General features: G+C 51.4%; 1 protein-coding gene across 8 annotated transcripts in view; it reads left to right on the top strand.

The window, feature by feature from the left end:
* The window catches only part of LOC103824349 (EF-hand domain-containing protein D2-like), a 25390-nt gene continuing 12225 nt past the window's right edge, over positions 1-13165 (top strand). For 3 of the 8 annotated variants that reach the window (XR_007779306.1, XM_050982708.1, XM_050982706.1), the window contains exons 1-19: positions 1-96; positions 507-713; positions 2968-3238; positions 4345-4436; positions 4688-4915; positions 5247-5370; positions 5716-5846; positions 6597-6662; positions 7053-7145; positions 7543-7650; positions 8057-8140; positions 8868-9020; positions 9355-9550; positions 9866-9936; positions 10228-10365; positions 11171-11278; positions 11472-11561; positions 11742-11967; positions 12443-12524. Coding sequence is in view for 5 of the 8 variants with exons in the window: in XM_050982708.1 (XP_050838665.1) it covers positions 1-96; positions 507-713; positions 2968-3238; positions 4345-4436; positions 4688-4915; positions 5247-5370; positions 5716-5846; positions 6597-6662; positions 7053-7145; positions 7543-7650; positions 8057-8140; positions 8868-9020; positions 9355-9550; positions 9866-9936; positions 10228-10365; positions 11171-11278; positions 11472-11561; positions 11742-11967; positions 12443-12524 (2564 nt within the window). In the remaining 3 variants the exon portion in view is untranslated. Of the gene's footprint in view, positions 97-506; positions 714-2967; positions 3239-4344; positions 4437-4687; positions 4916-5246; positions 5371-5715; positions 5847-6596; positions 6663-7052; positions 7146-7542; positions 7651-8056; positions 8141-8867; positions 9021-9354; positions 9551-9865; positions 9937-10227; positions 10366-11170; positions 11279-11471; positions 11562-11741; positions 11968-12442; positions 12525-12975; positions 13096-13165 lie in introns of those variants that run through there. The other 5 variants (XR_007779307.1, XM_050982707.1, XM_050982709.1 and 2 more) reach the window with 5 other exon arrangements.

Below are 13165 nucleotides of genomic sequence, written 5' to 3' on the forward strand. Positions count from 1 at the left end.
ATGCGAGCTTTCCTGAAGAGCTCGGAGGGCTGTTTCCAGCTGAAATCCTACACCACGACCATCGGGAGCCACAGAGGGGCCGACATCGTCCTGCGGGTAGGGCCGAGGCAGCTGAGGGAAGGGAGAAGGGAAGGGAGAAGGGAAGGGAGAAGGGAAGGGAGAAGGGAAAAGGGAGAAGGGAAGGAGAAGGAGGGAAGGGAAGGAGAAGGGAAGGAAGGGAGAAGGGAAGGGAAGGGAAGGGACGGGAAGGGAAGGGAAGGGAGAAGGGAAGGGACGGGAAGGGAAGGGAAGGGAGAAGGGAAGGGAGAAGGGAAGGGAAGGGAAGGGAGAAGGGAAGGGAAGGGAAGGGAAGGGAAGGGAAGGGAATGTGCTGGAGCCCTCCGTGCAAAGTGTGGAGGTAGCAGTTTGTGTTGGGATTGACGGCCAGAAAAGGGGCTTGGCAAAGCAGGAATGAACCTGGAGCCACCTCCAGCAGGGTTCCCTGCCTGTCCCTTGCCTGCTCTCAGTCTGCAGGGGTAGCAGATCGCCATGCAGCCCTGGAGTTCTCCGCCTCAGACAACAGCTTCATCCTTCAGGACTTCAACTCCCCCCACGGCACCTTTGTCAACAGCTGCCAGGTCCAGAACGCGGCTGTCAGGGTGAGGCCGGGGGACATCCTGAGCTTCGGCACCGCGGGAGCGTCCTTTGAGCTGGTGCTGGATGGGGCTGCCCAGGTAGGGCTGGGGATGCCCGGGAAAAGGTGCCCGGGGAAGGTGGGTGGGCGGGTGCTCCTGCCCAGGCAAGGTTTCAGAAGCAGGAACTTGCTCCCAGCTCAACTGGACATTTTGAGCAAAAGTGCCAATGGTGAGTGTCAGGAAACGCCTGAGGTTTATGTCCAAAAAGGAGACAGAGGAGTCCTTAACCTTTATGCAGATAAATAATTCTCCCAATTTATCTCCCAGATAAATTATTCTCCCAATAAAGGGAGAGAGTCAACTGGGGCACATGCCCCTCGGGTTTTCTCTCTCTCGGGGTTTCAGAGGGTGCAGCCTCCTTTTATCCTAACTCTTGGTTGCATGGTGCCCTCTTCCTTTTCCCACTGGCCGAGGTACTAGGAAGGTACAGCTTTCCCAAACCATCTACCACATATTTCCCCCTTGAACCTACTGTTTTACCCCAAAGTTCAGGAGTTCAGGCTTGTGCAGACCCTTGCCTATCTCAGGAGCCATGCTGTCTGGGCTCTGCAACAAACCTGCTGCCCAAAGTCAGTAGAGACATTAAGACCCATTTCAAAGACGTCAGCGCCCATACCTTCACCCATCAAATTATTTGTAAAGACAGTAGCTCACATCTTTCCTGTCACGGGGGAGGAGGAAATGAAAAGTTGGAGCTCCCTCTGCTGAAGAAACTCAGGCAGTTCAGTAGGATAATGGAAAAGTACGGGACAGAGATGCATTGGCAAAGGAAGACCTGGAAAATGTCCTTTCCATCTATTTGCATTTTATGTTTCCTCCCAAGCCACTTAACAAGAGAGAAGCTGGGTTTCAAATAAAACATAGAGCAACTGATGATCCCTGTCACCGACATGTTTTATGAAAAATCCTTTACTTAGGATTTTTCCCCTCCTGAGAGCTGAGAGGCCTCAGGAACAAATTGTAAACAATTCTTATCTGCTGCTGTGGAATGCAACAGAGAAAATCTCTGATTGGCCTCCTCATGCTGTTTGCAATTAAGAGCCTATCACAGTTCACCTGTCCAGCTGGTCTCGGTCTGAGAAGACTTGTTTTGACATTCCTTTTTCTATTCTTAGCATAGCTTTGTAGTGAAATCCTTCTCTCTATTCTTTTAGTATAGTTTTTATATATCATATATCATATAATAGTAAATCAAGCCTTCTGATACATGGAGTCAACTTTGTTGTCTCTTCCCTCATCCTGGAACCCCTGAGAACGAGGTAACAGATCCCCAGTAATATTTTTATTATTTTGGCTCTTGAAGAATCTGAGATGCTGCCTAGGTAAAGCTAGATCGTGTTGGAGCAGTGAGCAGCTGAATTCCCAAGGGCACGTGAGCACAGGATCGGGTTGCACAGCGATGCAGAGCCTGTCCATGGGGTGCCTTTTCCTCACCCTGGGATCCTCCTTTGGAGGGGCAGCTTTGAAGCCCGACCCTGCTGCCTGCAGGGAAGGAACCACCTCGGCTGTCAAAGGAGAGGGATCTCTCCTCTAATCTGAGAGGAGGTGCTGTGCAGAGGAGTACACCCCGTTGGGAATCACACCCTGCCGTGCCCAGATAGGGACTCTGTCAGGTTTTTGTGCCATCCCGCTGGAAGCCAGCGCTGTGGGCAACAGCAGGAGCAAAGCAGCAGGGCTGACATGTACCCTGGGAGAAGGGAAGGTGCTGGAGGTGCAGGGAGTCTGCACTGGGGTCTGGGGCTCTGTTAACAGCCGGGTGTTGAAGAACCCACACCCAGGTTCAACGCCACTGGCAGATGTTTAATGCAGCCCTTGTCACTGAGACCTTGGTGGTGGCTTGTCCCCACTGTCCTAGAAAGCTCTGCTCTTTAGGAGAACAGCACACAGTGTCCTAATTCCCAGTCTGACAGGCCCAGCTGATGGGAAAACAGGAACACAATGAGAGGCTTTGGTTTGCATGAGAGAATGGGAGAAACAAATGGGATAGGACCATGTGTGAGCCAGGAGAGCTGTGAAAGGAGTGCTCCTGGATTGTGCAAATGATGTGCAGAATTAGGGCAGTCAGATGCGGATGGAAAAGCTCAAAAAGCAGAAAACCGCAATAATTTCCTTCTGTTTCAGCAAAGCATCTGGATGCCCTGATTAAAATCTGATCCTTACGTAATGGAAATGGGAAAAAATCTTAAATTGTGCTTCTGCTTAGATCTGTGCCTGGGTTTTTCATGATACGATGACTCCAGGGCTAAAATATTTCCTAAAATCTTGCAGATAACTTGGTGCTTTCCCACCGTAGGTGTCCTGTCTGCCTTTGAAACATCGCATGGGATGGAGTGGGCAGCTCCAGGTGGTTGCAGAGCCCAAACCCTGGACTCCTACATCTCCTCTGTGCCTGCCCTCGGTGCAGGGGCAGCTTCCCCCTGACTCCCGGGGCAGTGGGGCCCCCAGAGCCCCTGGCCATGTGCCCCATCTGGTGCTGCCAAGGCGACCTGCGAGTGCCTGGGACAGGAGCGCAGCCAGTGCCACCTCTCTGGACAAATCCAGTAGGACCTCTGCAGTGAGGCCAGGTACTCCATGATGCCAAAACCAGCCATTTGTGTCCTGGTGTCCTCACAGAGCCACTTAATTGGAGCAGAGCAGTGACAAGCATTGAGCAACTGGGTGCGAGTCATTGTCCCCTGGAGCTGATCAAAATCTGTGTGTGGTCCTGGGTGGCATTTGGATCAGGGAAGAAATGAGCTGTGCCATCCCAAAGGGAATGCTGTTGCCCTTGCAGAGAGACATTTCCTCTTCCTTTTTCCTGGTGTGGGACCCAGAAGGGCCATGATTGACTTTATCTGCACCACTGACTCCTGCGCCTGTTCTTGACTCCTATGTAAAGTGGGTTTTTCCCTCCTTTGAAGTGGCTGTCTCTAGTGAAAGCACTTTAAAATAGATCTGTATCCAGTGCACCTCTGGAAATACAGTATGTGATAGAGCAGGGCACATCACATGTGTCACATCTCCAGCCCAAACTCTCACCTCTCACAGGTGAGAGTTTGGGCTGGAGGTGGTGACATTTGCCATGGATGTTGAGGCCTGGTGCACAGTGCTGTGCTTTTCCTGCTGTGGCTTGGGATTTTTGAGCTGTCATAAGAACACAAAGTCAGCAGTGAGGCAGCACAGTGCAGTCCCAGTGCTGAACTGGAAACCTCAGTGAGGGCAAAGGCAGGGACACACACAGCCAGGGTAGCAAAAACTCCTTTTTTTGAGAACAGCCCAAAGGATCTCCATGCCCTAATGGCAGTGAGCAGAGCTGATCCCATGTGGAAAGACAAAAAAAGCAGAGCTTTCTGGGGGGCTGGCCAGTGCTGAAAAAAAAAGGGCAGCCTCTCTCTGCTGTGTCTCTGCTACTTTTAGGCTGTTTTGGTTCCCAGAGGTGAATTAACTCTCTTTTCTGTACTGTTTTTGTTCCCCGAAGGTGAATTAACTCTCTCTTCTGTGCAGACTGTTTGCAGTCTAAGTTTTTTGCAGTCTTTTTTTGGTTTGTTTCTCTGCTGGTTGTGAAGGGAGCTCATGCCCTGAACAGTGGCCACTGCCTTGGAGTAGTTTTGGGACAAAGGAAAAGGATGCTGCAGGGAGCATTTTTGCTGCCTGCAGCCACCTCTCATGCTGATACTTTGCTTTCTTCCAGTGTCAGCCAGCTTCTCAGGTGATGGTGCAAGCCATGTGGGGAGAGCCCCTTCCCTAGGACCTCACAAGGTGGATCTCCTCCTGGAGGGGAAGGTAATGCTAGGGAGGGAGGGAGGATCCTGTCCTGGTCCTTGGAGGAGCAGGTGAACCCTGCCAAATGTCTGTGTCCAACCAGGAGTCCCAGCAGGGTGTGGGGGCTGCCACCAAAGTGGGTGGATGGGGACAGTGGGTGGCTGGAGGATGTGCTAAGCCAGGGACAGCAGGTCTCTTGAGTTGGTACCCCTGGGCAAGGGGTCTGGAGTTTCTGTGGCTGCAGAGTGACCAGTGGAACCTGGATCTGCCAGCAGGGTGAGAAGCTACTGGAGAAGGAAGTGGATCATCTTTTTGGTTTGGAAACAGAGTTAAAGGGGAAGGATGTGGTGATGAGAGACCTACAGGAGAAGATCGCAGCCATGGAAAAGAAACTGGCCCAGGCAGCAGTGAGGAACGAGGCTGAGCTGACCCAGAAGCTGCTCACCTTCAACCAAGAGCTGGGAGCCCAAACAGAGGAGATCAGAGCCCTGAGGGAGCAGGTACTGGAGGCTTCCAAAGGCACCGAGCAGGGAAAATACCTCTCAGGTACAGGTGTGTTTGTGGGGTAGCAGCCAGGTTTGGGCAGGAGCGGTTGTGTGTCTGAAAACAAGGGAAAGGAGGGAGAGAGACTTCCTTTCTCCCTTCCCTCCCTCCCTCCCCTCCCTCACACCTCTGGCATTAGGATTTCAGCAGCCAGAGCACATTTAGGATGGTATTTGAAGATGCTAAAGAGCAATCCAACCAAACCACAAGTGCCAGATGACCCTGCCTGAAGGGGTAGCAGTCAGTGAATACTCTGGTGAGGAGCACAGGTAAATCTGTGTTTTGCAGATCAATGACTTGCAGAAAGACTCAAACCAAGTTTTCAGCCATTCCCTCCATGAGAGAGACCTGGAGATCGGGAGGCTGCGGCGGGAAAGTGAGAAGTTGAAGAGAGACCAGGCTTTGACTGCAGGTTTTGTATCCCTGGACCATTGGGTCAGGGCATGAAGCAGATTGGGACTGGCTCGGGATAAGGAGCAAGCATTGGCCAGACTCTACAGGCAACAAATTATTCCTAGTGCCTTGTGGGAAGGGACCCTGAAGAGCACCTCATTCCACCCCCTGCCATGGCAGGAACACCTTGCACTGTCCCGGGCTGCTCCAAGCCCCATCCAAACTGGCCTTGGGCACTGCCAGAGATGGGGCAGCCACAGCTGCTCTGGGCACCCTGTGCCAGAGCCTCCCCACCCTCACAGAGAAGCTTTTCTTCCCAGTATCCCATCCCTGGGTGACCTCTGACCAGAGTTGTTTTCCTCAGGTCTGGTGAGCAACATGCAAAGAGAACTCCTGCAAAAGGCACAGAAAATCCAGCAGCTCCAGCAAGAGACTGAAAAACTGAGTAAGGAAAACCGAGAGAAGGACAAGCAGCTGGCTGAGGTTACAGCCAAGGTTGGTAGCACTAATTAGGGGCTCAGTAATTTATGACCCCCTGCTTGACATGGGGATTAAGGTGGGAAAGCAGGTGAGAAGGGTCGTGCTTCTCTCTGGTGAGGATGGTAGCAGTTGTGTCACTGGGATATAGTGGTGATGGTCCTATGACCAGTCTGCGTGTGCCAGGATGCCCACAGATCAGGGTCTCCTTCCCCAGCTGGATCTCCCTCCTTGCTCTGCATCAGGTACTGTGTGCCCTGGGCTTCTGTGAACAAAGCAGCTGTTTGTGCACACAGAATATTCCTGCCAAGGTCCTCCCGAGGAACCATGTCACTGTGCATGTCACTGTGGGGCTCTCTGTGGCCCAGCCTGGATTCGTCCTTAAAGAATCCATGACATGAACCTGGCTTGTGCAGCAGCAGGTTGTTCCTCTGCATGGGCAGCTCTTCCTCAACTGGCAGAGCTGCACTGGGAGCATGATAAGGGCAGAGACTGTGTTGGCTGCAATGTACCAGGAGATCACAGGGATTGACTTGTGAATTCCAGAATTGCTGAGATTGGAAATCACCTGTAAGATCACTGAGTCCAGCCATTACCCCAGCACCAGCAAGGTCACCACTAAGCCATGTCCCCAAGTATCTTTTAGATTCCTACAGGGATGGCAGTTCAACCACTGCCCTGGGCAGCCTGTGCCAGTGTCCCATTCACAGCAGGAGCAATGGTGTCACTGCCCTGATGGTTATTTTCCTTGGCTGCCGTTCCTTCTAGTGCTCGAGAATTATAGAAGAAACTAAGCATGAACTCAGAGAGCAAGAACTAATCTCCTGCAGAAATGTGAGTCAAAAGTCACTTTGGGTAAGCAGTGGCTGCAGGAATGCATCAGTGAGGGAATAATTAACTTGGCATTGTAAGGGAACTGTTTGGAACTCAGCTCCTGTCCTGAAAGGCACATACTGGGCATAAGACCTGGGGAAGTCCTGGATCTGCAACACTTGTTTACAGTGTGAAGGGGAGGGTGGAGGAGAGAGGGCTTGGGGGGAATCAGAAATCAGATTGAATTTCACTTGTAAGCTGATATAACCACAGTAAATGCAGGTTAGAAGAGAATTCCAGTAAACAAAGTGATTTAAATGGGCAGAAAATCTTGCTGATCAGTGGAGGTCATCCAGAGGGGCAGTGCCCAGCTGCCCTAGTGAGACCCCCACCTTCCCCGGGCTCTTGCAGCGCATCAAGGAGCTGGAGCAGGACCTGGAGGGGCTGCAGGGGGAGATCCAGAAGCATGAGAGCATCCAAAAGCAACTGGCTGAGAAAGCCAAGGTACAGTTGGCTGCAGGGAACACTCAGAGGGCAGGTGCCATCATCCCAGGGGAGTGAGATGGGGACCAGCAATCCCTGGGAGCACAGGCTGGATGGGCAGGGCATCCAACTGTCCTGAGCTCTACCATGGACCCTGATGGAAGAAGAAAAATTGATGGCAGAGTGCCCTGTGTGGGTGTTGGGTGAGGAAGTCAAGGATGGACAATATCCCAGGGACAAAACCCAGACAAAAAGTGCCACGAAGGGTCGATGCTGCAACCCCACTCCCTGCACCAGAATTTCTGTCTGTCTCCTGGTATTCAAAGACACATTTGGATTTGTCTAATGGGAACAGTGGTGGAAATGCCCATGGCATGGTTTTGGATGTCATTCTAAGATGCCAAAGCTCTCGTTGCAGGCAGAGGAGGAGCTGAAGGCAGCATGGTCCCAGCAGGCAAGGCAGCTGCGGGAGATGGAGAGCAGGGAGCGCCTGCTGCGGTCTGACATGCAGCAAGCTGGAGAGCAGGTAGGGATGGCAGGGATGGAAACATCACCACTGGGGTCATGGGCAGCACAGGGATGCAGCTTCCCATGGGGAAGATGTGCTGTGGAAATAGAAACCCAGAGTCCTGAGCACCAAACCCTGGCATGGGACTTGTCTTGTCATTGGGTGAAGTATAAAAGGCTTATCCAGAACTGGTGTGGGCAGCATGGACAACGTAGCAGTTTAATAGCATACAGAAAAGGAATCTCTAATCTTAATTATGCTGTCTGGGAGCCACATCAACCTTCCTCAGTGCCTGGGTAATACTGCTCTGGGCAGGGACAGCCCTTTGCAGATAGCATCATACTAGATATGGACCATCAGTGATCAGCAGAGTGGCTGTCAATGATTGGTGGTGTTTATTTCCCTATGTGGATCCCTGCTGCAGCTGGAGTCTTTCAAGAGCCGAGTGATGCAAGTCTGTTCTCCATCAGCAGCTGGCAGCACAGGGAAACCTGTAACAGAGCAGCAGGTGAGTTTGGAGACCAGCTCACAGAGATGTTCGGAGCCTGCAAAGCCCAAGTGGCTCACAGCAGCTGCTGCAGATCAGCCGTGGTGCCTGCTCCATGTGCTGTAGGGCTGCAGCACCCGGGCTTTTCCAGAGGAGGATTTGGGCTGTGGCTATCCCAGGTGAATGGCACTGCTCCATTGTTACAGCAAACCAGCCCCCAGCCAGGTAATAATTGGCATAGACTCCATGAATTCACAGAAGGCTGATCAATAATGTTTATTAAGAAATCCATTGCTCTTTTTATACCCTAGTTCGCTACAGGTACAATTGATTGGTCTTTCAATTAAAACACCATCACCATTGGCTAATTAAGAAACCACCCTCTGGTAAACAAATCTCCTTAACACATTCCACATGTTCACAATACCAGGTGCAGCAAGTTAAGAATTGTTTCTCATTCTTTTCTCTGATCTTCTCAGACTTTCCCAGAACGATGCCTGGGGAAGTTGTGTGCTTCTCTCTGTGGCCAGAGCTGCTGCCACACTCCATGACATGAAGGGGACACAGTCCTTTTTGTCTCCCAAAGCTTGGAGGGAGTCAGTGGTCTGCAACAGGGACAAGCCCAGAATCTGATGTGGCTGCCAGTTTGCAGCAAGTCTCAGTTCCTGCTCTCTGAGACAATCCCTGGCCCCTCAGCTGGAAAACAGCATAAGCCCTATCCTCCTCCTTCTTCACCCACTTTTGCCAGGTGATAGAGAAGATCAGGCAGATCTCTGATGAGAACCAACAAAGTCACGAGAGAGAGAAGAGTCTGCAGAGAGAATTAAGCTCCAGGCTCGCAAAGGAGATGGAGGTGTCTGCAAACATCAAGGTGTTCAAGAATTCCCTGCAGAAGCTCCAGGTCAGCCCTTTAAATACTGAGGACCAAATGGCCTCTGGGAGATAGTGGCACAGGGTGTTTTGTTGGCCTGAGGAAAGGTCAGAGTAAAGATACAACCCTGAAACAAAGCATCATCCTTAAGTGTTCATGTTCCCAGGAGTTTGTCACAGCTTCTCCATAAACCCCATCCTGTTTTCCCCCTGCCATTGGCAGAGACACCTTCCACTAGACAAGGTTGCTCCAAGCCCCATCCAGCCTGGTCTGAGATGTTCAGAAATGATGTATCATTTGCCAGTCCCTGAAGACCACTGACAGTGGAGACTGTCTTGACCCCCACTGGTTCCATTTGTTCCAGGCTTGCCTGAGGAGCCCCTGCAGCAGCGCCAGCCTGCGAGGGGAGCTGGGGCAGCTGGAGCTGTTGTGCCTGGATCCCTCTGTCTCAGCCATCAGGACAGCAGTGGTGGACATGGCACGTGGTCCCCTGTCCTGGCTGGAGGGTGCAGAGCAGCTCCTGAACAGCATGGGGATGGACCTGCACACCTCTGGCAAAGGTCTGTGCTCTTGAGAATGTGGGATGTCCTGGCAAGCCAGATGTAGAGGAGAAAGTCCAGCATGAGCCACTCCTTGGGGAGAAAATCACAGAATCATGGAAATTTTAAGGCTGGAAAATACTTCCAAGGGCACCAAGTACAACCGTTAAAGCCAGCACTGTTTCCAAGTGCCACAGCCTCACACTTTATTGAACACTTCCAGGGATGGTGGCCCATTCCAATGCCTGACCATCCTTTTCATGAAGAAATTTTCCTGGATATCCATAATATGGTGTGTCAGCACTCCACACAGTGAGGCTCTGTTGACTTTTGCAGGGCTGTTGGCTGTTCTCGGGAGCTTGTTGGAAAAGAGTCAGGAGATGGCACAGAGGAATCAGATATTGCAGGTAGAGAAATATTTATGCACATAAACCTTTCTATGGGTAAATATGATGGCAGTCCCAAGCAAGCCAGTATAGCACCTGGACTGGAGATGTGCAGTAGCTGAGATCCCTGAGTCTACAGGAAATGTAAGGTAAGGGAGACAGAGCCCACTGTCAGTGTGTCCTTATCCCTAATGCAGCAGGATGGAGAGGAGATCTCTTTTGTAATTTTCTTGTGAGTGAATGTACACAGGAGGTTTATTTCTTGCCCTGCTGCTGACACACTTACTTTAATACCTCCATGTCTCCCTGTAGGAGCAATTAGAGAAGCTCCAGGAGCTGCAGGCAGAGCTGCTGCAGGAGCACACAAAGGAGCTGGAAGCAAAACATGAACAAGACTTACAGATAAAAATCCAGCAAATCATCCTGGAAAAGGACAAGGAGAGCAAACAGGTACAGTGACATGGTTAGTGTTTCAGAATAGGAATGTTACGTGGGAAAAATGGATGTCTATAAGCGTGTTGGATAACGAGAGGAGGAACCTCTAACTCCAAACTAAGTGCAGTCCCAAGGGACTGGATATCCTCCCATATGGATCCAGGTGATGTAAACTCACAAAAGTATCCATGGTGGAACTGGGAAGCACCTGCAGGTTACATCAGGATGTACAGCTGCCAGTCAGTCACCAGGGGAAAAGGGAAAGCAAGGAGCATCATGATCCATGAGCTTAGGGAAGCATTGCAACTGCTTCTTCTCAAGCCTCCTCTCCCTCCCTCCCCATGCTGGGATCCTGTTGGCTCCTTTTTGGCTGGAAAAGGATATTCCTGTGGAGCAGGGGGCCGCAGTCCCCCTCAGCCCCAGGGAGGCCCAGACCATCGCACCAGTGGCTCTGGTGTGGGGTGCAGTGTCAGTCAGGGTGTGAATGGGTGTTTTGCCATGTGTGTGTTGTGATCATGGTAGCCTTGTAGGACAGTTTCCAGTCTGCTTCTGTGTCTGGCACCTTGGGAATGGTGGTTTTCCAGTGTTCAGTTTTCTAGGGATTCAGGCAGGGAGCAGCCAAGCAGCTCCTACCCAGTTTCTCAGCTGTGCTTTTCCCTGGGTGCTCCCATCCTCTCTTTCACCGAGTCACCTCATGTCCTGCCAAGATTTTCTCCCATCATCTGCCCCCGATCCGGAGCAATGACCCTCCCTGCTGCTTTCCTCCTTGGAGCTGAGGTCTTTTTTTCCTGAAGTGAATCTGTGGTCTGTTGATTCACAGATCCTGGAAAGCGCTGTCACTGAGGAGAAGGACAAATGCAAGAAATCTGTGGGGGAAGAACAGAGGAAGATCCAAGAGCTGGAAAGCCACCTAAGAAACATGGCTGAGGTAAGCATGGGAGGTGAAGCAGAACAGCTCACTCTTGGAGTGAAGTAAAGGAAAAGTGCAGTGTGGTGCTCCAGGGGCTCAAATCAGTGGAAGAAGGGGTTTCCCTGCCCCTGCCCCAATACACAGAGAGCAGCTCTGCAGAAAGACAGGTGGATTCCTGGCTAACCTAATTACTGCTAATTTCCTCTGGTAGGCAACAGCAAAGAAGGCAGAGGAGCAGGAACTGACAGAGGGAAAACTGAGAGAAGCTTTGCGTGAGCTGAAGAAAATCACTGCACAAGAGGTACTTGCACCGACCTGTGCAGGTGCAGGATGCAGTGCTGGAGAAGAAGGTTTCCCCCATCCCTGAAATCCTTCCCTTCCCTCCATTCTTGTGATCACCATCCAGGGGAGATGGTGCTGATGGTAATCCCAAAAAAACCCCCAAGTGCTTCCAACCAAGCTCCCACATCTTGTTTCCCAGGCTGTGTTACAGCAACAGGTGCTCCAGCAGAGCCAACAGCTCAGGGCTGTCCAGGAGGAAAATGAGTTGCAGAGGCAGAAACTGCAAGAAGAAGTAGCAGGATACAGGGAGCAAAGCAGGCAGCATTCCCTGACCATCTTGGCTTTAGAGGACAGGCTGCTAGAGGCCACTGAGCAGCAGAAGGTGCTGGAGGAGGAGAAGGCAGCACTTGTGGAAAAGACGGAAGGTAGGTGAGGGTTGTATGGGATGTGGCTGTACCAGGAACTGGCTGGGTTAACATGAAATGTGTGTGGAATTTGCTGCTATAGAAAACATTGGGAAGATACTGAATGAAGGTTATTCCCCTGCAGGACAAGCTCTGTGAGGCCCTGCAGAAGGCTCACATTGTTTGGTGCTTTTGGAGAACATTTTTTCATTGTTTGGTGGTTTTGTCAGGGCTTTGCCACTGAAGAAGGGCTCTTTGCCCTCTAAAATTACAAGACTGGCATGCTTTGGGCTTCTCCAAGACAGGAGCAATCCCAGTCAAGGCTGGATGCCAAGAACTATGTGGTTGGCCCTGGAACTGCGCTCTCAGGGACATGGGTTTCCCAAAGAGACAGTCCTCAGAGCTGCCATTCGAAGGAAGTTATTTGTGTAGCAGAAGCAACAAGTGTGTAAGTGTTACAAAGAAGTAATAGGCCTTTTTTCCTTGTGTCCTTTAGGACTTCAGTGTCATGCCCACAGCGCAGCATCGGGAGCTTGGCTGGAGATCTGTCCTGCCATGGAGTCTCATGTTTGTCTGAGGTGAGCAGCACTCACTGATGGTGATCAGAGATGCTTGGAGAAGGGCAGGGACCACTTGGGAGAGCCTAAGGAAGTACAATGCCACTTCTCCCAAGATCTTTTTAGTCTGGGACAGGACTTGAGTCCCTTTGCTGGGCTGAAGTGATCCTAAGGGCATAGAGCATCAAAGTGATGCCAAACAGCATGTGACAATCTGCCATCCCCTCTGGATGGCTCCAGGTGAGAGCAAGTGGTGTGGCCAATCCCACACCACAGGGTGTGTTGCAGTTCCCTGCAAGGCGACCTGGTTCTGGGGTCCGGCACGGTGACCCAAATACAGAGTCACTCGGTCCACATGCTGCAGACACCAATGTGGTGGATAGCAAATGGCGTTTATTCAAAGGTTTCAGGGGTATTTATGGCTTGGGCAGTCTGTTGTCACTTCCTCTGGCCCTGTCCTGGGTGCGGCCAGGTAGCCAAGGTCAGACTGAAGGTGAGGAGGGGTCTTCCTGTCTACGCGTAACAGCCCGAGATCTTCCGGCCGCAATCCCTAACTCTCCCACAAGGGTGACCCCACGGGACCAAAAGGGAGGTAAAAAAATAATTAAATAATAAAATATTAAGCAGGAATGCAGCACAGGAAGGCATGCATGGGCTTCCTG

Source organism: Serinus canaria, chromosome 21 (assembly GCF_022539315.1).
Source record: "Serinus canaria isolate serCan28SL12 chromosome 21, serCan2020, whole genome shotgun sequence".
In the NCBI taxonomy this organism is placed as follows: domain Eukaryota; kingdom Metazoa; phylum Chordata; class Aves; order Passeriformes; family Fringillidae; genus Serinus; species Serinus canaria.